The sequence below is a fragment of the Ochotona princeps genome, chromosome 29, assembly GCF_030435755.1.
Source record: "Ochotona princeps isolate mOchPri1 chromosome 29, mOchPri1.hap1, whole genome shotgun sequence".
Taxonomy (NCBI): Eukaryota; Metazoa; Chordata; class Mammalia; order Lagomorpha; family Ochotonidae; genus Ochotona; species Ochotona princeps.
The window spans coordinates 18,337,779-18,359,183 of NC_080860.1; the positions used below are offsets into that span (position 1 = coordinate 18,337,779).

The window sequence follows — 21,405 nt, forward strand, 5'->3', positions numbered from 1 at the left end:
TCTCCGACTTGATTCATCATGTGTAAGGATTGTGTGAGGATGCTCCAGAGCCCAGAGTTGTTGTGCCCTCCGACCCCTTCCCAGGGCCAGCAGCGGTGGGCTGCTGACGGCCCCTAGACTTAACACTCCTTGGCCACCTCAGGCAGTGGCCAGCCGCCAAGGAGGAAACCCCAGCAAACGCAGTTCCTCAGAGATCCTGGGAAGGTGTGACTTAGGGGGCAGCTGAGCCCTAGACACCTCTGTGGCCTCCAGCTGGGGCTGGAGCTGGGGGCTCGGCTCTGGTAAGATAACCTACTGAGAGAGATCTCGAGGGGCTAGACAGCTGCCAGAGGAGGGGAGCTCACAGGACCAGCAGAAAAAATGCCTGAGGTTGTGGGGGAACTCAGCAAACAGTTCCCTCTTTCACCCCCGGAGCCACTTCCCACAGACATGGGGGTTCTGGTGTAGGCAGACAGCCTGTCCCCTCCTGGGATGGGAGCCTGGGGGGCCCATGCAGATGCAGGCACATACACACAATTAACACGCACTCCTGTGTGTGCCGGGCCTGGCTGCGGAGCAAGGAAAGGAACTCCAGACATCATGCTTGTTGGACAGGCTTAAAACACAATATGGCTCATTTTTATTTTTATCTGACAAAAAATTCCCTTTAGAGGAAAGGCAGGCAGGCAGGGCCGCTAACTGGACAGCTCTAAGCTCCCCAGCCTTTCCCCTGGGGCCTGTGGCCCTGGTTGGCCCGGTTACAACTCCCTTGTCCTGCAGCCCAACTTTGTCACCCCAGGAGGGGACCCTGGAGCCAAGACGTGCAGGGCAGCTCAGGGTGGCTGGAGAGCAGCCTGCAATTGCCCGGGCAGACGTCTGGTACCAGGATAGCAGCAGGACCAGCCGTAGACCTGGCAGCCTGGGGGGAGAAGGTGACAGATAAAAAGGATTTCCTCATGCTTAACGTTTTCTCCTGGAAAAGTGACAGGCAGATGCCACCTCCAGGCCAGCAGCTCTGACACCCTAGTAGAGTCTAGGAGAACTGGGGGATGCGTGTGTTGGGTGGGGAGGGTGCAACTGGAGCCACTGCCAGCTTCAGGACCAGGGCAGGACGCTAGGTCGCACCTTCTGCGGACACAGGCGGCTCCCAGATGCTTTGGGGGAGTAGATGGCTGGGCCTTGCTGGTGTTGTGGCCCTGGCCCTAGCCAGGGGCTTCCCAGCACAACACCTCTGCTTCCTTGGAGCCTACCCCCTTTCCTGTTGGGCTTCATGCTGCCCCAGCCTGGGGTTCCCTCCTCTCAGTCTGAAGTGGGAACCAGCCCGCCTGAGGGGTCTGTCAGCTCACTCATGCTTTTCCTCTCCTGTGGCAACTGGTCCAGCCAACCAGAAAGATCAAGGTTCCCTTCCTCCAGGAAGGCGCAGATTCTGGATTTCAGGAAACGCCTGCTCCATCCTGGGCCAGGGGGTCCTCCAGGCCAGGGGATGCTGGGTAGACCCCGTGGCTCCCATGGCTGAGGAGCTGGGCGGCTGGGAGGCTGCTGTCCCTGTGGGCAGCCTGGGTGCTGCCCCCACTCACCAGCCCCAGGGTGCAGCCATTGGGCCGCCGCTGAGGGTGGGGGGCGCTACCGTTGGCCCACAGCCCTGGGGGGTGGCCATTGAGTCGGAGGCTAACCTGCTCCCCCTCGCTGCCATGGGCCGCCAGGGCCCTTGCGCTGGTGCCCCCAGCCTTGAAGGGATCCTGCCGCCTCAGGACATGGCTGCGGATGATCCTGCGGAAGGTCTGACGGAACTCCCGGATGCGGTAGGCGTAGATAAAGGGGTTCACGACAGAGTTGGTGTGGGAGAGGATGATGGCCAGGTACATGAGCCAGGGCGGGGCGTGGCCACACTTGGGGCAGAAGAGGGTGAAGCAGTTGACAATGTGCAGGGGCAGCCAGCAGAGGGCGAAGAGCCCCACAATGATGGCCAGCGACTTGGCAGCGTGGACTTCCTTCTGCAGCGTGGACCGAGTGCGTTCCCCGGGCAGGGGCTGGCCCTCCATCTGCTTGAGCTGCCGCCGGGCTGCCAGGAAGATGCGCAGGTAGATGCCCAGCATGAGCAGCAGGGGCAGCAGGACGCAGGCAAAGAAGTTGTAGTACACCATGTAGTCCATGGGGACCACGTCCTCGAAGAGACAGGCCACCTGGCCCGGCCCGCAGCCCCGCGAGTGGTTCCCGCCCTCCTGCGGTTGCCTACAGTTGTTCCAGCCCAGCATGGGCGTCAGGCCGATGGCGAAGGACAGCACCCAGCAGATGGCAATGATGCCCTTGGCCCGCGAGCCAGTCACCAGGCCGTTGTACCTAGAGAGAGAACACCAGCATCAGAAGGCCTGAGAAGTCAGGCACAACCAGAGCCGTGAGCCGAGAAACCCAGAGGGCCCCCGGTTGCCTGTGTGCTGGCTGCAAGGCCTTGGCGTAGTCATTCCTGTCTGGTTCTGGGAGGCAGTGGGTGCCCTGGAGATGGAAACCACCATGGATTACTAGTGATGCTAAGACTTAGCATGGGAGGGCCCGGCGGTGTGGCCTAGTGGCTAAAGTCCTCACCTTCAACAGGCCGGGATCTCATGGGCGCCGGTTCTAATCCTGGCTGCTCCACTTCCCATCCAGCTCCTTGCTTGTGGCCTGGGAAAGCAGTCGAGGACAGCCCAAAGCCTTGGGACCCTGCACCGTGTGGGAGACCCGGGTTCCCAGAGGTTCCTCCTGCACCCACGTGGGAGACCCGGGTTCCCAGAGGTTCCTGGTTCCCAGCTTTGGATCGGCGCGCACCGGCCGTAGGGTCACCTGGGGAGTGAGTCATGGGATGGAAGATCTTCCTGTCTGTATATGACTTTGTAATAAAATAAATAAATCTAAAGACTTAGCATGGGAGTTCAGATGAGGGGATTCATGTGGTTTTGGAAACAAGCAGGGAAGGAGTGCCCCCTCTGTTTAACCTTCCCGGGGGTGGGGGAACTGGTCCTGAGGGTGTGGCCGGGCACTGACTGGGGGCGTAGAACCAGCTAATCAGAACTCCTTTCCCAGTGCCTTTGGAGGCCAAGAACTCTGCGGTCACCCACCCCCATTTGGATCTACCACATGGGATGGAAGAAGCCCAAATCCTGCCTTGCAGGATCCCAGGTCATCGGAATGACAACCAGGATCCCTGAGCGGTCCGCAGAAACAGAAGAACAGTAAACTTCCTTCGGGACTAGGGAGAGGAGCTTTCTCTGGTCCTTGCCTGCTTCCAACTTTGGGTCCCCACCCTCTCGTAATGACCATCAGGAGCGCTCCAGAAACCCCTCAAAACAAACAAACTAGAATAGATAGAGAATAACAAGGAAAGCTTAGAAACAGACAGGAAATGGTCAGCGGGGATGCACCTATAACTCACTGGGTGGGACACAAAGATTAGTCATTCCTCACTGGGGTATGGAAGATTTCTCTGCACACCCCTCCTAAACATGCTCACCTAAACTGTTGACATATGTCTTGTTATAGACAAAAACAAAAAACAGGTTCAGAGAAACCATGCTTCAATGCTATAAACTGCTAAATACTAAAACTAAAATAGGCATGAGACAGCTGAATGGCAATCTATAGCCATTTTAAGGTGTATAGAACACGGTTGAACATAAACCAAAGTGGAAATGTCTATGAAGAAGTCACAGGTTGTGGTTGAGAACCTGCATTTTACTATTAACATATTAATACCATGTCAATTAATGCCATAATGTTGTAATTGGTTGTAAATATTATGTTGGGGCTTTTAATTGATTGGGATGATTCTCTGCTGGCTCTACCTTCAGACCAGAGATGGTCTCACCAAGAAACCATTGAACTTACCAGGACAGTAAGACGCTGGACTGTGTGCTTGGTAAATACCTCCAATGAAAGAATGTCAACTGAATTTGAACTACGGAAATGCAACAAGGTGGAGCAATCCGCCGTGGGGGGAGGGGTGGGGGGAATCCCAGTGCATATAAAAATATACCACATAATGCAATGTAATTAATAAAAATAAATAAATTTTTTTAAAAAAGAACTCCTTTCCCTTTGTCTTGGGGTTTCCCAACAGTGCCAAGGAGCTTCAGCATAGAGCGGCACTGAAGGGATGGAGGCCCCTAGTCACATGAGAAGCCATGCCCCCTCCAAACCTGCACACCCACAGCGTCCTGGAGAGAAATGACATGACCCTGTCTCAACGTGCACATGGCAGCCTCGACATGGAGATCCAGAGAGGACAGGTGACCTGCCCACTCACGTTGACCTGACGTGCCTCTGAGCAGGGAAGCAGGTGAGCTCGCGGATGCCCGGACAGACTTGGAGAGTGGCTCAGTCACAGGAGGGGCAGAGAACTTGCAGAGGAGCAAGCACAACACCAGGGAACAGCAGTCCCGTCCCTCAGAGGGCCTCCGCAGGCGCGAGTGCCCTGTTCCCTCAGCAGACCTCTGCCACAGGGAGTGGTCCCGCTCTTGTGTCCGGGGTGGGTATCCTCTCAGAGGGCTCCTGCACCTACCTCCAAGACAGGTACCAAGGAAACACACACCAACAGCCTGACTCCAGAAATGACAGCCCCAGGCAGGGTGGTATACATGTATACCAGGATGGTGGGCATTCTCCCCATTTCTGTTTGCTATGTGGAGTCTGCGTCTGTTGCTGCCAGACCTCAGGAGGGGTAGGGGAGCTGATTGTTGGGTAAAGTCTCCCAAGTTTTAAATATTGTCAAAAAAGAAGGAAACAGGCCAGCACGGTGGCTTCCATGCTAATCTTCCACCTGTAGCGCTGGCATCCCATATGGGTGCCCATTTGTGTTCTGGCTTCTCCATTTGCCATCCAACTCCCTGCTTGTGGCCTAGGGAAGCAATAGAGGATGACTCTAAGTGCTTGAGCCCCTGCACTCATGTGGGATATCCAGAAGCTCCTGGCTTCCAATTGGCTTAGCTCTGGCCATTGTGGTCACTTGGGGAGTGAACCAGCAGACAGATCTTTCTATATCTGCCTTCCCAATAAAAAAAGCCAATCTTCAGGGGGAAAAAAACACAAGGGTCTGGCACCATAACCTAGCAGCTAAAGTCCTCATCTTGCATGAGCCTGGATCCCACATGGGTGCCAGTTTGTATCCCAGCTGCTCCACTTCCCTTCTGGCTCCCTGCTTGTGGCCTGGGAGAGCAATAGAGGATTGCCAAAAGCTTTGGGACCCTATGCCCACGTGGGAGATCTGAAGAGGCTCCTGGCTTTGGATCAGCAGAGCTCTGTCCATTATGGCGACTTGGGGAATGAAGCAGCGGATGGAAGATCTTTCTCTGTGCATCTCCCTCTCTGTAAATCTGACTTTCCAATTAAAATAAGTAAACCTTAACACACAAAATTCTGGTAATTTCTGACTTCTATCTCCATAGATGTGGAAACAAAGGCCCCTGGATAGGAATGGCGCTGATCAAGCCAGCCCGAGGCAACTTGGGCCACAGTGTCAATTCTGAACTCAGTTAAGTGGTCAGGCCCATTCTGCAGAGCTCTGCCATTGTAGCTTTAGCAGGGGTCTCCACAAGAGGGCCTGGGTGTGCTCAGCTCTGCAGACAGGCCTGGCCCGTCTCCTGGGAGGTGGCAGGCACCACCCCCATCACTCTGCCCAAGGTGCTGTTCCTGGTACCCCACAGACAACACTGCTGCGGGCAAAGCTGCGTCCACTCAGACACCTTTCCCCCCAAGAACTTCATTCCTCCCTGGGATCTCACCCGGCCTGCTGCGTTTCTGTAGAGCAGGAATGTTCTACCCCTTGGGCACCCTAACCTCCATTTTCCTCCTCTGCAAAATGGGACCCCAGGAACACGTCAGGGGTGCAGATTACAGGGAGCGTAGGAGCGCTTCCCCTGGGCTGCCCCGGGCAGGGTGAACTTCCTGTTGGCTGGGAGCGTGGAGGCACAGGGATGGTGTGGAGCTCTGGCCGGCCACTCTGGGGTCTTTCCCTGCATTCCCATCCGTTGGAGAAGTAGAGCTGAGGAGAAGCAGGCTTGACCGAACAGACAGGGCCTGGGACCTAGCTGCAGCCTCCTGGGGATGCGGTGTGGAAATCCCTGGGCTGCCCAGCTTTTGGCTTCTGCAGAGAACAGAACCCACGAGGGCAAGTCTTGCACTATACCATGTATTAGCAGCCTCAGTGCAAGCAGCCCCAGGAGGAGTCCCGACATGGCCTCACGCAAGGAGACATGGACCTGGCACCCACAGTGCCAAAGCTATTTAAAATGTGTTTTGTTGGGCTCGGCGTGACAGCATAGTGGTTAAAGTCCTCACCTTGAACACACCGGGATCCCATATCGGCGCCGGTTCGTATCCCAGCAGCCCCGCTTCTCATCCAACTCCCTGCCTGTGGCCTGGGAAAACAGGGGAGGACGGCCCAAAGCCTTGGGACCCTGCACCCGCGTGGGAGACCTGGAAGATGCTCCTGGCTCCGGACTGGCTCAGCTCCAGCCGTTGCAACCGCTTGGGGAATGAACCAACAGACGGAAAATCTTTCCTTCTCTCTATATATCCATCTTTCCAATAAAAATAATAAAATAAATCTTTTTAAAAATGTGTTTCGTTTTTCAAAACCAACCCCCTTATGCTGACAGCTCTGGATCCAGGGGCGCAAGGAGAAAGGAAAGGGTGAACCATGGCCAAGCCATGGGCATGGCGCATCACCTGGGCTATGTCTGACAGCCACAACTCGGTCTCCTGCAGTGCAACATTTGGCCATTCTAGGGAGCTGAGCTGAGCTCTGCCAGCCCATGTGAGGGTGAACTCTGACCCCTGCACACTCAGGCATGGCCCCTTCTAAGACACACCTGATGGGGGCTGCCACTATGATACAGCAGGCCACTCCTCTGCCTGCAAGCGCCAGCATCCCATATGGGCACCAGTCTGAGTCCTGGCTGCTCTACTTCCTATCCAGCTCCCTGCTTATGGCCTGGGAAAGCAGCATAGGATTGCCCAAGTCCATAGGAGCCTGCACCTGTATGGGAAGCAGCTCCTGGCTCTTGGCCCAGGTTAGTTTGGCTCTGGCTGCTGTGGTCATATGGGAAGGGAATCAGTGCCTAGAAGATCTGTTTCTGTAAATCTGCCTTTTCAATAAAAATGTGTATGTATATGCATATATATATATATATATACACACACACACTTTAAACTTATATATATAAAAACAACTGATTGGTAAGGGGAGCTTACCTATGGTCCGAACAGCTCATAGAAAATAGAATTAAAAGATGTTGACTTTGGGGCCCGGCGGCATGGCCTAGCAGCTAAAGTCCTCGCCTTGAAAGCCCCGGGATCCCATATGGGCGCTGGTTCTAATCCCGGCAGCTCCATTTCCCATCCAGCTCCCTGCTTGTGGCTGGGAAGGCAGTTGAGGACGGCCCAATGCATTGGGACCCTGCACCCGCATGGGAGACCCGGAAGAGGCTCCAGGTTCCCGGCTTCGGATCGGCACAGCACCGGCCCGTTGCGGCTCACTTGGGGAGTGAATCATCAGACGGAAGATCTTCCTCTCTGTCTCTCCTCCTCTGTGTATATCTGACTGTAATAAAATGAATAAATCTTTAAAAAAAAAAAAATGATGTTGGGGCCCAGCGGCGTGGCCTAGCGGCTTAAGTCCTCATCTTGAATGCCCCGGGATCCCATATGGGCGCCGGTTCTAATCCCAGCAGCTCCACTTCCCATCCAGCTCCCTGCTTGTGGCCTGGGAAAGCAGTTGAGGACGGCCCAAAGCTTTGGGACCCTGCACCCACGTGGGAGACCCGGAAGAGGTTCCTGGTTCCCGGCTTCGGATCGGCGCAGCACCGGCCGTTGGGGCTCACTTGGGGAGTGAATCATCGGACGGAAGATCTTCCTGTCTCTCCTCTGTGTATATCTAACTTTGTAATAAAGTGAATAAATCTTTAAAAAAAAAAAAAGATGTTGACTTTGGTGTAAAACATTTGGAAATCCATGCCTCAAAAAATTAATATGAGAAACTAGAAATACTATCTTGCTGCAAAAAATAACTATTGAAATCTATAAAGAATGATTTAAAAGAGTAAAAAAAGAGAAGTAAAGACTAAGAGATGGGTGTTCCATCATTTTCTGGTTCACTCCCCGTAGTCTACAACAGCCAGGGCTGGGTCAGGAGCCAGAAACGCCTCCTGGGTCTCATGTGGGTGGCATGGGCCCATGCCTTTGTGCCATCCTCCACTGCTTTCCCAGCAGGAAGCTGGATCAGAAGTGGAGGTGCTGGGACTCCAACCAGCACTCCGATATAGGATGCCCGCATCGCAAGCCAAGTGGCAGCCTAACCCATGACACTGCCCCCAAGATTAACTGATGTGGGAGATCGCCCCTGGATCTCTGCCTGCTGTGTGCTGGGCGTGGCTCATGGCTTACCTGCCCATGACCTGAGGCACAGCTTCCAGTTGTGCATGCAGAATGTGATCTGTGACATGACTGGAGGGTCTAGGGGAACAGACGTGCCTTCTAGCCCATTGCAATGTCATTGTTGGGTAGGGAGGACTGTTGGGGACCGCCTTTCTGCCTTCCCCTTTCCTGATCTGTATAAATTTGTACTTGCTTTGCAATAATCGGACACCTTCCATCAGACTGTCCCCGTTGGTTCTGCAGCCGAAGAACCTCTGTTGTCTCAGGGTCTACTGGTGGGAAGTCCCCCCGAGATACCTTTTCTGTGTTCATGGTGCTGTGGAGGGACTTCTGTGTTGTGAGGCCAAGAGAACACTTTTATGAGTTGTCCAGAGGAGTCCGTGACCCACAGAACAAGCCTCAACCCTCTAACAGCATGTCCTCTGCCCCTCAGCACCAGGCCACCTCACCTCTTGGCTCAGTGCCTGCAGGCTCACTCCTTCCTCCGGGCCTCTGCCTGCCTCCCCCAAAACGTCCTCAACTCCCTTGCCCATCCTGCGAGACCCACCAGGCGACCGCCTCCCCCACCTGCCTCTCAAAAGTCTGTGCTCATCACCGCGAAGGACCCCCACCCTGAGTACCAACTGAGAGAGGCAGGAGCTCCTTAGTTCATGGAATAAATCACCCTTGGCTGGGCCCTGGTTTCCCAGCATCCCCTGAGGGACACGGAGAGCTGCATCTCAGCTTCTGGCCCTCTTTTCTCAGCCCTCAGCCAGCTCTAGGGAGAGAGGAGAGACTGCTCCAGGCTGGGCCTCCTGGGCACCGCTCAGAGGTTACCTCAGGAGTGAGCTGGGCTCCCCATTGTGGCGGAGATGGAGTTGACAAGAGTTGAGGGTGGGGTGAGCCATCCAAACCTAACCTGCCCCCATGCGCTGCCACAGCAGCCCTCATGTGGCTACTTCAGGGTGCCCAGAGCCCTGGAGCAGAAGAACATGAGAGGTCCTAAGGACTAGCAACACCAGAACGGCCTGGAATCCCTCCTCGCCACTGGCCAAGAGTGACAGGCAGACCATCACCTCTGCCCCAGCCATGGCTGCCACTATAAAACCCGGCCCTCAGGGAGGAGAATGGTCTTCATCGGCTCCCTACAGAGGCCTTCCAGAGCCTTCTGGAGTCTTCCAGAGCACAGCACAGACAGACAGCTGAGGGCCAGCTCCAGGGCTCAAGGGGTTCAGGCCCTGCTGGTCATGCTCAGGGTCCTCAGTAGCCTAGCTGCTCCAGTGGCTGTGTGAGCTGGGCACAGAGTGTCCCTTCACAGGTGGGGATGTGGGCCTCTCTTCTGCCTGAGGATTCGTTCACCCAGACTCAGAGGAGAGCCAAGGCCAGTCTCCTGTGTCCTCAGGCCCCACTAGCCCAAGCTGGACTCCGGCGCCTGGCCAGCACTCACACAGACCCCCTTCCCGGGCCTGGGCGTGCACAGTGGCCACCGGACTCTGTTCTGCCAGGAATGGGGACAGAGGAGACCTGAGTCTGTCCCCAGGCCATGTCCAGGAGCGGCTGGCTCTCGGGCCCCTGCTCTTCTCCAAGGGGTCCAGTGCCTCAGAACGCAGAGCATCCACAGGGCAAGCTGAGCCCAACCTGGCTCAGGCAACCTGGCGTGGACATCTCCTTGCCCAGTGGACCCTAGGTACAGCCTGCGGGAGACAGGGACCCCCTGTGGCTGTGGCCCAACAGGTGAAAGCCACGTTTCTTCCCAGACCACGTGTGAGCTCTGCTACCCACTTACGTGACACTGGGAAAGCTAGCTTCCTTCTCTGATGAGAGGAAATGACCTGTGAGTGCCCCAGCAGGTCTGACTGGCCAAGTTCCCACTGCTCATGGAGCCCAGTGCAGGGCTCCCTCCACTGGCCAATGCTCCCCGTATTTGGGAGACCTCACCATGGGGAGGACGCACCCTGGCGCTGCTCAGGGGCACAGGCTCCCAGAGGGACATCCTCTGTAGCGTCGCCTGTGGCCCAGGCAGGCACAGAGGCCCCTCCAAGTAAACTCAGCCACCAGGAAAGCGCACTTGCATAGTGCTTGGCCAAGGTCACTCCACACGCTTCACTATGAAACCCCCTCCAGCAGGCCTAGGCTGTGTCCTTGGAGACCCGGGGCAGTGGCGGCAGCAGCAGCAGCAGCATTTGCATGTGGGTCCCAGTGACTCACTGTGGCATCAAGCCAAGTCACTTCCCCCTCTCTGGGTCATCTTCCTGCTACTTTTGCTGGGAGGCCGGCCCAGGGAGCTGGGGAAGGCCAATGGCGGGCAGTCTTGGACACTGAGGGCCTGGGACACCATGTTCCTCTCAGCTGACGCCCAGGCCACTCACTCTGTGAGCAGCCAAATGTGGGTGGACGTGGGCATCGCACTGGGGAAGCTCTGGGAAGACCAGGCGCTTTGTGTCTTGGGCATGGCACTGTTGTGGGCAGCCCCAGCTTCCACTCAAACACCACCAACCCCGCACAGCCCCGGCCCCGACTCACCGCAGCGGGATGCGGATGGCAATGTAGCGGTCAATGGCGATGGCCAGGAGGCTGAAGATGGAGCTCTGCGTGAGGACCAGGACGAAGCAGGCGATAAAGAGGCAGCCGTGGCAGGCGGCGCAGAACCCCGTGCTGATGGTGATGGCGAAGGGGATGGCGAGCACGCCCACGGCGATGTCGGCCGCCGCCAGCGACACCACGAAGTAGTTGGTAACATTCTGCAGGTTGCTGTTGAGCCACACGGCCCAGCACACCAGCACGTTGCCCAGCACAGCCAGCACGGCGATGGCCAGCTCCACCGTGATATACGCCAAGGAGCCCATGGTGGGCACGGCCACGGATGGGCAGGCTCAGCGGGGACACGGGCCAGGCCAGCTCACGGTGCATAGCTGCAGCCCAGCTGTCTGGCCAGCCCAGGTGCAGGGGCCCAGGCCCCAGAGCCCTTTCCTCACAGGAGGGTCAGGAGCATTCCTGTCAGTGCCACTCGTCCAGGGCTCTTCACAGGCGTCGCCCAGTCAACCCAGACCAGGCGCACTCCAGGGACACGGGCGACAGTGTCATGGCTGGCTCAGCTTCGGGCATCCTCAAGGCTCCTGCAAAGGGAGAGCCTTGGTAAGCGGTGGGACCCGAGAGCTGGCCTGTGCCTCATGGCCACCCCAGGACCACGAGGAAGCTCTGGCTTCCAGCCCCACCCCACTCACAGGCTCAAGGACCCGTTCCTCGCCCAGCCTCACCAGACACGGCAGGGAGATGGGGGAGTTTGAACTCAGTCCTCACTTGCAAGGGACAGTGGCCCAGGAAGGCCACAGAGCAAAGCTGGTTCCGTCAGTGCAGGGCGATTCCTGCAGTGACCCTCTCAACAACCACTGCACTGAAGTGGCCCCTGCTGCCAAGGGAGGGATCGTCCCTGTGGGACCATCTCACCCCTCAGCAAGACGCCCTCTGGCTCCGGCACCCCACCCCCTCGATGCCAGGATCCCAGCCCCTTCGGCCCGGATCAAGAGCCAGCCCAGACCCTCACTTCTCCAGGGGCAACGAATCCGCTCAGCTGCCCAAGTTGGCTCCCTACACTGTTTTCTCCATGCTTCTGTGGCAGCCCGTCCAGTCTCCCGGGTCCCCAAAGTTACCCCACACTGCTGCTGCCTCTCCCCCGCTCAGGCTCCCCCGCCCCACCCACCCATGCTGGCCAGGCCAGCTTCTCCATCTGCCTCGGCCCATTGCATCCCTCTGGAGCTCCCACAGGAGCCTGTAGTGCCCACCTAAGGGACAGTGGCAGCCTGGACCCTGCAGCTCCAACCCAGGGTGCCTGCGAGCCGTCCGTCGGTCTCTGGCAGCAGGTACCCGACAGCGGAGCAGCCACAAGCCTGGCCCCGCTGCTTCCCGGTGCCCCCGCCTCGGGGCGGGGCGGGGCGGGCACCCTAGCTGCTTCCTTTCCTCGGGGAAGCCACCTCCCCCCTCCTCCCACACCCTGTTCCCCACCCACTCCTCTGCCTGGCTGACACAGGGGATGACTGACAAGTCGGGTGCCTGGCAGAGAGCGGGTGCTCAGCCAGAGCTTGCTGGGGTTGCAAGGAGCGAGGCCAGGGTGCTGTGGTCTTTCTGGGCCTGTCTGCCTACTGGAGAGACCACTTCACCTTTTATCTATGACAGACAGGAAAGGCGTCCCCTCCCCACCTCCCACAGCACCAAAGCATCTTGGGAAAACAGGGCTTCAGTGGCACCTGTCAAGAGCAGCTGTCCTGTCTCCCTCGCAGACCTGAGCCCCCAATTCCCCAAGCTCACTTGAGCCTGTGAGAGAGTCAGTGCAAGCAGGCTGCTGCCCACCCCTCAAACTGCCTCTCCTCGGGGGCCAGACCCTCAGGGGCCCTGGCACATGTGGGTGGCAGCAGCCACCACCTTCCCTTCAGTGGCGACATCTTCCCTCCGCCTTCCCAGGAGTTCCCTGGGGACCTGGAGAGGTCACTCCTGCGGGGCCAGTTGTCCCCTCCCATTGCCCAGGTGACAGGAAAGCTGAATTAGATGGACCCCAGGTTCCCTTCAAACTGCGATGATGTTAGTGGCTCACACAAGGCCTGCAGACACACCTGAGGAGTCTCCTGGACCCAGCAGGCCCTTTCTCACCACTACAAAGCCCATAATGGGGGCCTTGGTGGGAGGAGGGAACGGGTCGAGTCCCATGGAGTCCTTGCAAGGGAGGTGAGGGACAGAGATGCTGGTCGAGCCGCTGTTCCCAGAGCTCAGGGCAAAGATGAGGCCAGATTGAGGCTCTTGGTGCCATCCCCATATGAACACCACGTCCCTCAGTGCTGCTGGCTGGCAGCCCACCCAGCTCCCGCCCGGGCCCAGGTCTGACAGGTGCTGCCCCAATCTGCCTCCTGCCCAGGGGCCTCAAGGCAGGTTCCCAGGCCACCGTCCAGCCAGGACCACGCAGTCCCTGGGAGTTCTAGAGGAGCCACCTCTCCTAAGCGATGCTGCCTCCTGGGGACCTCCCTAGGGACACCTGTCCCGGAAGAGACCACCACCTTCTACCAGACCAACCAACCAGCCCAGGCCAATGTCGTATGCTCAAGAGGGGCACCGAGTTTCCACAGTGACACAGCCCGGGACTACCCTCAAATGCCAGGGCCCCGTTGGTGGCTGACAAGGCAGGACATTTCTGCCAGGGGGGATCGGGGCTCAGCCTCTCTCCCCAGGGCTGGACTGATGGTCAGCTGTGAAGCCCCTCAGGGACTGCTCTTTGAGGACCATCTCCAGAACTCTGTTCAGTGAAGCGCTCTCTCAGCAGCCACAGGCACCTGCCTGTGTACCCCGAGTTCTCAGGGTCTCCCTCCCACCTTCTGTTGAGCAGCACTGGTTCCCAGCACCCCCCCCCCCGGCCCTTCTGCCTGGGGCTACGTCACAGGCCTGGTGTGGCAGCCTCAGCTGTTGGCTGCCCCTGCACCCTGCATCCTCGGTGAAGCCTGCCTGGACCCGGTCAACATCAGCAGGTGTCTGCCAGCCAGAGCCCACTCCCCAGGCCAGGGTCACGCAGAGCCTGGCACACAGGTACCACGGGGGTGGACAGGAGGGACAGGCTGGGAGCTCTGCCAGGCGGGTCAGTTGGCCCATGCTGTGTTACTGTGGCCTGTCCCCATTCTGGTTGATATCAGGATCCCACCGTGCACTGACCAGAGCTAGGGCAAGACACACAGCTGGCTGTGGGTGAGAGCTGCCAAACCCTACTCCAAGAGTCTACCTGCCTGGAGCCTCCCAGATAAACTGCGCAGCTATGGGGAGAGACAGCGGCTGCCTGCGTTTTCACCAGCCCAGAAATGAACTTTAAGGGGAGGCAGCACAGGCACAGAGTGCTCGAGTGGCCCGGCAGCAGCAGGACTTCCTGAGGCCTCAAGGTGCCCGCTGCCTCCCTCCAGGAGCCAAAGGAAGGTCGGGGGGCCCAAGGGGAGGGGGCTGGGGCCACCGTCTGGCAATTTCCTAGCCCTCTCTCTTGCTTCAATTTCATTAATCCTTAAGTCCTCTGTTGCTAGGCAGGAGAGGAAATTGAATACTAATAATGTGATATTTCCCCGTGATTGTCCCTTGTCGGGACAGGGCAGAGGGCAAGCACTGTCCTATATAAACCAGATGCACACGCCACGGAAGGCGCATCAGCCTTGAGCCACCCCGCATGAGTCCCAGCGCTCTACACCCCAGACCGCCACTCGGGCCTGCTCTCCGTGGCCCCAGCAGGTCACGGTAATGAAAACACCATTTAACTCATCAAACCCGACATCTCCTGACCCACTTCCGGCTCCTCATATGCGAGACTCGTGAGGCGCTCCTTACACACCCCCATCCACGAGCCTGCTGGGTGGACAAGCTCCCATCTGTAGCAATCCTCGGGAGGGCTTTCATAGAGTGGACGTCCACTAAGTACCGGCTCTGTGCAGGGCAGCATCCTGACTGCAGGTCCACGGGGCTCTTTGTGCCACCTGCTCCTGTGCTTGGCCCTCAGCGGGAAAGGGTTTGGGAGGGGCATTCTCCAGGAAAAGAGCCCTGGAAACCCCTCAGAAGTGACCACTGCCCTGGGACCTTGGGGTCCCGCAGGCCACTGTCTGTCCCAGACCTCAGCTGACGGTCCAGAAGGAAGATGAGCAAGTGTTTCACAACTATGGAGACTCATCCACTCCTAAAGGGAAGAAGGTTTAGAGGGATCTAACAGTGCTGTTCAGAGAGGGGCTTCGGGGCAGGCAGGTGGCACAGCAGCGCTGCTTGGTGGGGGCACTAGCGTGGTGGCACAGGAGCTGAAACTGCCGCTTCTGATTCAGCACCCTGGCCAGGCATCTGGAAGGCACGGCCCGAGCACTGGGGTCCCTACCACCAAAGTAGGAGAGCTTGGATGGAGTTCCAGGCTCCAGGCTTTGACCTGGCCCAGCCCTGGGTGTCGCAGCCATTTGGGTAGTGAATGAGTAAATCGAACATCTTTTTGTCCCTCTGTACTACTAAATAAAGCATATCACATGAGTGTGCGCGCGCAGACACACACTGCTTGAGAGGCCCAGAGCCTGTGGCAGGGTCCCTGGGTTTGAGTCCAGCTCCACTTCCCATTCCCATCCAGCTCCTTGCTGAGACAGACCCTGGGCAGCAGATGACGGCCCCCCATACTTGGGCCCCTGCCTCAAGACACAGAATTCTAGCCTCAGCTTCAGCCTGGCCCAGCTCCAGCTATTTCAGGCCTTTGGGGAGTGAACCATCAGAGGGGAAAAAACAAAATCATTCTCATTCTGTCTACCTTCCAGATAATACATAAAAACAACACTTTAAACACAGGAATTGCAGGGGCCTGAGCTGCAGCATAGCAGGTAGTATTGGGATGCCTGCAGTGTCCGCTTCCCACACAGGCACTGCTTGTGTCCCGGCAGCCCCGCTTCCCATCCAGCTCCCTGCTTGAGGCCTGGGAAAGCAGTTAAGGACGGCCCAAGTCTTTGGGACCCTGCACCCGTGTGGTAGACCCTGAAAAAGCTCCGGGCTCCTGACTTCGGATGGGCTTAGCTCTGGCCATTGTGGCCACTTGGGGAGTGAGCCAACAGACGGAAGATCTCTGTCCCTCCTCCTTTTAAGTAAATAATAAATATTGAAAATCTTTATATATAGTATATATATAAAACACAGCACTGGGGATTCCCACAAGCCTCTCAAGAGGAGTCGCTGAGCGAGCCGAGAGCCGGGCAAGGCCGCCCCAGGGGCATCGACTGCTCCTGGATGAGCTCAGCAGGCCAAGTGTGGGGGCAACCAGTGAAGAAGCAACTATGAAATCCGACAGGTGGGTTCCTGTCCCCAAACCACAAGCCTCTGCTGACTGCCCCAGGACTGGGCGCAGGACACCCACCAGAGAGCACAGCACGGCCTCTCGGTGCTGCTGGCCCCTGTGCCCTCGGCAATGCCCCGCCCACCCCAGCCCGTGGCTCCGTTGCTGCTGCTGCTCTGTCCCTGGGGCAGGACCCGGTACAGAACCAGCTTCCTGCAGACAGAGGCTGGCCTCCAGGCAGCTCCCGCCTCACCTCTCCTCCATTCTTACCTACAGCTCCCCGCCCTCTCGGTGCGGCTACTCACCCCCTCACAGGCCACCTCACCTGACAGAGCCAGACCACACACACTAGAGCTGAGGACCCCCCTGGCGGGGGAGGGGGAACAGCCCACATGGGGACCACTCTCTCCCGGACACACACTTGCCAGGACGCAGGGCTCGACGCAGCTCCTCAGGAGTGCGCAGGCCATGAGACCGTGTCACGCAACAGGCTTGTCTCTGCACTTGCACCCCGGTCCCCGCAGGTGGTGGGTGCTGGGGGCTGTGACAGATAAACAGATATGCCATAAGCACCCAGGCCCTGCTGGGAGACATGGACCTGCACTGGGGCCTGAGCTGGGCTCACTCCCCCATTCCCTTTGCTCCGGGAGCTCATGGTTTATGCCACCACCAAGGGGCACCAATGAAGCCCTCTAGGGCTACAGGAGGACACTTCTGCCCAGCACCACAGAAGCACCAGCGGCATTGCCCTCTGTTCTGCTGGGCTCAGGCAGCCCCTGCGGTGGCCCCGCTGGAGCCCACACAGTGACAGCACCTTCCCTGTGGGAGGGCTGTGAACCCCGATACAAACCAGGGTGGCTTCCCGCGAGACGGGGTCATTTAGTCCAGACTGGGAGCACAAAGAGGTAATGGGACAGGAGCTCAGGCAGAAATTTTTAGCAAAGGAAACAGCCTTGGTGGGAGAGGCACCTCAGAGAAGGCCTGGGCACAGCAGGGGAGCGAGGCCTGCCTTCCCCAGCAGGGGGAGACTGCTTCTCCTCCCTCCCCAGGTTCCGGGGGCTCCCCTAAACAGCTCCTTCCTTCCACCCGGGCCCCAGGCTCTACTCAGGAGCAACTCCTGGAGTTCCCCTCTGCATCGCAGCTCTGTCCCACCCACACACCTGGTCCCAAACTTTGGCACTGCAGTCCCCCCCCCAAACACACACACACAAACACACTGCCTGGTCTCCCACCTGCTCTCACCCCCGCTGTCCCTCAGCACCCAGAACACGTCCTGCCAGACACAGCAGGCCTCCTGGCTCACCCGGAGTTAGGGGGCTCTAGACTTAGGTCAGAGAACAAGGGTGCCTGTGGGGCGCAGGTCACTGCTGTGCCACTCCCATCTCAACAGCAGGTGCTGAAGACCCACCCCCAGCCCACCCTTTCCTCTGTCAACTGCCAGCCCTGTGGCATGCCACTGCCCCATGAGGTCAACCCAGGTCCTCCAGGTTCCAAGCTTGAGCACCAACCAGGACCTGCCCCTCTGGCATCGCAGCTGTGGTCCAGCACAGCTGTACCACTGGCTTGATAAGAGGCTCCTGTGGCACGAGTTGTCCAGGGCAGCCCGTGGATGAGCCCCAGACCCCGGGTGGGAACCTGAACATCCCAGCTGCCTCAGCTTCCCCTGAGGTCGGGGCCATGGCCTGCTGAGGTCTGGCGCAAGGCACGGCTCCAGCCAGATGTGTGTGGGGGCTGTCCTTAGCTGCCTCCAGGCAACAAACTGAGAGGCTGGGCCAGCCCAGCTCAGGCCAGCACCTGCCCTGCCCGGAGCATTGGCGTATCGGAGCATCGCTGGCCCCAGAGATGTCCAGAGGCCAGAGCTGCGGCTCCTGAGTGCTCAGGAGCCCCTGCCTGGTCTGTGGCCTCCACAGCCCCACCCAAGGCCACAGGGCCAAGCTCAATGGTCATGGCAACCCTCCCAGACACACCCACACAGGCACCTCTGTGCTGCCACGGGCCAGGGCCACCGGGAACAGCCCTGGGTGGCCATCGGGAGACTTGCGGAGGGCGCAAATGCAGGAATGCAGGAAGAGCAAGCCAGGCAGGCAGAGCGAAGATGAGGCCGATGGAGACGGATGGGGAAGCAGAGGCTAAAGACAGCTGGCCTCCCCCTGCTCCAAGGGTGCAGAACACCTGCTTCCCATCTCCCCATTACCCCCTTGCCGGCCTCCCCCCGCCACAGGCAGCTCAGTCCCCTTCCGCCCACTACGCAGTCGGGGAACTCAAATCCCAGCGGCCGGGACACGGGGACCCCTCCTGGGGCTGCTGGGCTGGATCCACACCAAATGCCTGGACAGCCACCACCATTCCCGCCATTCCTACTTGGCCCAAGGGTGAGGGCGATGGCCAGGACCAGTGCGCAGTGGGCGCCCCCTACCCCGGGGGTCTCCCGTCACCACTACCCCCAGGGCAACTCTGAGCGCGCTCTTCCGCCCTCGCCCCAGCCCCACCGGCGCCCCGGAATGCCCACCATCTGCGCACACCCGCGCCTCGGTGTCCCCCAGCCTGGCGCAGCCAGGGCGCACCCCGAGGATGCATCCCAGCCCTCCGCCTAGGCACGCACCGACGGCTCCGCGCCTCTCCGCCGCGCTCCCGCGCACCTTCCGGTCCCGTCCTGGGCGCTCAGACGGTCCGCACTCCCTGGCCCGACCGACCACACCGCATCAGGGCGGCTCCTGGGCCGGCGCTGTGCGGGGCAGGCTCGGACCCCACCCCCGGCACCCCATGAACTCGCTCTCGGGACCACACAGCCGGGGCTGCCCCGAGCGCAGGCAGACCCGAGCCGACCTCGCCTCGCGGCCCGCAGCCTCCGACGGGCCCGTCCGCCCGCGCCCCTCCGGGACCCCGGCCCCGCTCCCCACGCTGACCTGCTGGCGCGCCGGCTCCCGCTGCTCCCGGCGGCCGCTCGGGCTCGGGCTGGGGCTCCGGCCGCGCCGCTCGCGGGCGCCCCCTGCAGGCGGCTTCGGGCCCCGCGCAGCGCCTGCCCCGCCCCGCCCCGCCGTGTGGGGCAACCGAGGCAGCACCCGGCCAGCACCACATCAGCACCCCGGCCGCACACCACCAGCACTCCACCAGGACCCCGGCAGCACCCTGCCAGCACCACAACAGCACCCCGGCCGCACACCACCAGGACCCGGCAACACCCGGCCAACACCCGGCCAGCACCCCGCCAGGACCCCGCCAGCACCATATCAGCACCCCGGCAGCACTCCACCAGGACCCCGGCAGCACCCTGCCAGCACCATGTCAGCACCCCGCCAGGACCCTGCCAGCACTCGGCCAGGACCCCGGCAACACCCTACCACCACATCAGCACCCCGCCAGAACCCCAGCAGCACCCTACCACATCAGCACCCCGACAGCACCATATCAGCACCCCGACAGCACCCCGACAGCACCCCGCCAGCACCCTACGCTCCCCTCTCCTCCTAGACGCCCCCAGGCCCTGGCCCGCCGCTGCCATCCTGACGCCCCGGCCCTTCCCGTCCTCGGAGCCAGGTGGGCAGGGGTTCCCCAAAGGCGGGGTGGTGGGGTGGGCCACCACAGGACTGACCTCGAAGCTCAGACCCTTGGGCTGGGGATCCCCCCTCCGCTCGCTATCCAGATTCTGGAACCTTCTAACTGGGACACCCTGGCCTATGACCCCGACCTTCATCCTGTGGCGGGCGGGCACTGCAGAGTTGGGGGGAAGGACTGTGTGGAGGGGAATGAGTGGGGGCGAGAGGCAGAGGTAGGTGGAACCCATACCTTCTGGAACCTGTGGAGCTGGAGGGGCTCGCTGGGCGCCCCTACCCCCACTCGGGGTGGAGAGTGGGGAGTTTGTGGGGCTGAGACCGTGAGCAGCACCCTGGGCTGGATGCCTGGGTCCCACCTGTTTGGCCTGTCGAGGGAGGGAGGCTGGAGATTGAGGCCACAAAGGAGCAAGCACCAGGATTGGGATGGAGGGGTCCCAGGAGGGGCAGGGGCCAGCTTGGGACCCCAAGGGACAACTCTGCCTCAAACGCCTTTCCAAGCAGCCCTCCCCCACTGCCTCTGCCTTTAGCTGAGGGGCTCGCGGCCCTGGATGGGGACCCGCCTCTTGCTGTAGCCTCTTAGGAGCTAGCTTGTGCCTACACTGCCTTAGGGGACCCCTGTCCCAGGCCGCCTCCCCCAAACTCCTTCAGCAGCTTACACCCTGGGACCATCCATGTTGGGGTCCTCATTCCACTCACCCCATCCTGGGCCTCCCCAGGCCCTGCAGGGCCCTCCCACGGGGACCCCTCAGCTGACAAAGACCCCAGTTAAGGTCCCTCCCCAGACAGGAGTGGGAGCGGCACACCTGACGGCCCACCTGGGCAGGTGCCTGGGCCCCCGGCCAGCAGGGGATGCCCGGGCAGGGCCCCAGCTTGCGGCTCCGCACCTTAGTCCACCCGCCCCTCCCCCAGGCCTTCCCGCAGCCCTGGCCGCCTTTGAAGGCCGGGGGCGCCCGCCCTTCCTTCCGTCCAGGGCCAGACTCCGTAGCCGGGCTGCAGGCCCCCCTCTCCACGCCCTCGGCCCTTTGTTCCTGCCTAGGATGCACCTGGGCGGCCTCTGGCCTCCTTTGTCCGCCCTGGGGCCAGCTGAGCTGCATCAGGGAGAGGCGGGGCGTGGCGCACGGCCCCAGCACCCACTGAGCCCTGCACACCTGAGCCACCCCACTCCTGCCCGTCTTGGGGGGATTCTTGGCTACAGCCTCCTAGGGTCCCCCTCTACCCGCACTGGCTAGCAGAAGCCTCGAGATACCGGCAAACATAGGGGCAGCCCCCATCCTCTGCCTGCTTCTCCTCCCCCCCCCCCCCCGCTGCTGCAGCTCGGACTGGGACAGCACCCCAGCAAGCCCACCGTTCCCCTCCCCACGCCCCCTACCAGGCTTCCCTGCCGTCGCTGTCAGACTGGAGGGTTAGGGTGAAGCCCCTCTGGGGGGTTACCATTTGGAAGCCGTGGGAACCGCTCCCTGCGTGCCAAATGCGTCCCAGCGTTTGCCGTCAACCAGAGACCCAAAGGGCTCCCTGTCTCCCGCCCTAGAGGCTGGGCCTCCTGCTAGGACTCAGCCTTGTATCACAGGCCACTGACATCCTCTTGCTCACCCGCCGGGGCACGCACAGGGTGGCCGGGTCTTCCACTCCTGCTCCGGGCTCTGGCTCTGGGCTCCTGGCTCTGGGCTCCGGGCTCTGGGC

At 60.1% G+C, this 21,405-nt stretch overlaps 1 protein-coding gene across 1 annotated transcript; it reads right to left on the reverse strand.

The window, feature by feature from the left end:
• Nucleotides 1-701: 701 nt before the first annotated feature.
• On the reverse strand, nucleotides 702-19,222 carry ADORA2A (adenosine A2a receptor). The gene is made up of 3 exons (XM_058656496.1): nucleotides 19,078-19,222; nucleotides 10,888-11,480; nucleotides 702-2,319 (listed from the first exon to the last, which is right to left on the reverse strand). The coding sequence occupies exons 2-3, from the start codon at nucleotides 11,208-11,210 to the stop codon at nucleotides 1,413-1,415; spliced, it is 1,230 nt and encodes a 409-aa protein (XP_058512479.1). The 5' UTR covers nucleotides 11,211-11,480; nucleotides 19,078-19,222; the 3' UTR covers nucleotides 702-1,412.
• Between the last annotated feature and the right edge of the window lie 2,183 nt (nucleotides 19,223-21,405).

Bases quoted from the DNA above. Each gene is read 5' to 3' on its own strand.
- ADORA2A (XM_058656496.1), bottom strand. From the start codon at position 11,210: ATGGGCTCCTTGGCGTATATCACGGTGGAGCTGGCCATCGCCGTGCTG. The intron at 2,320-10,887 runs GTGAGTCGGGGC...TTCTCTCTCTAG, and splicing joins GCCATCCGCATCCCGCTGCG to GTACAACGGCCTGGTGACTG.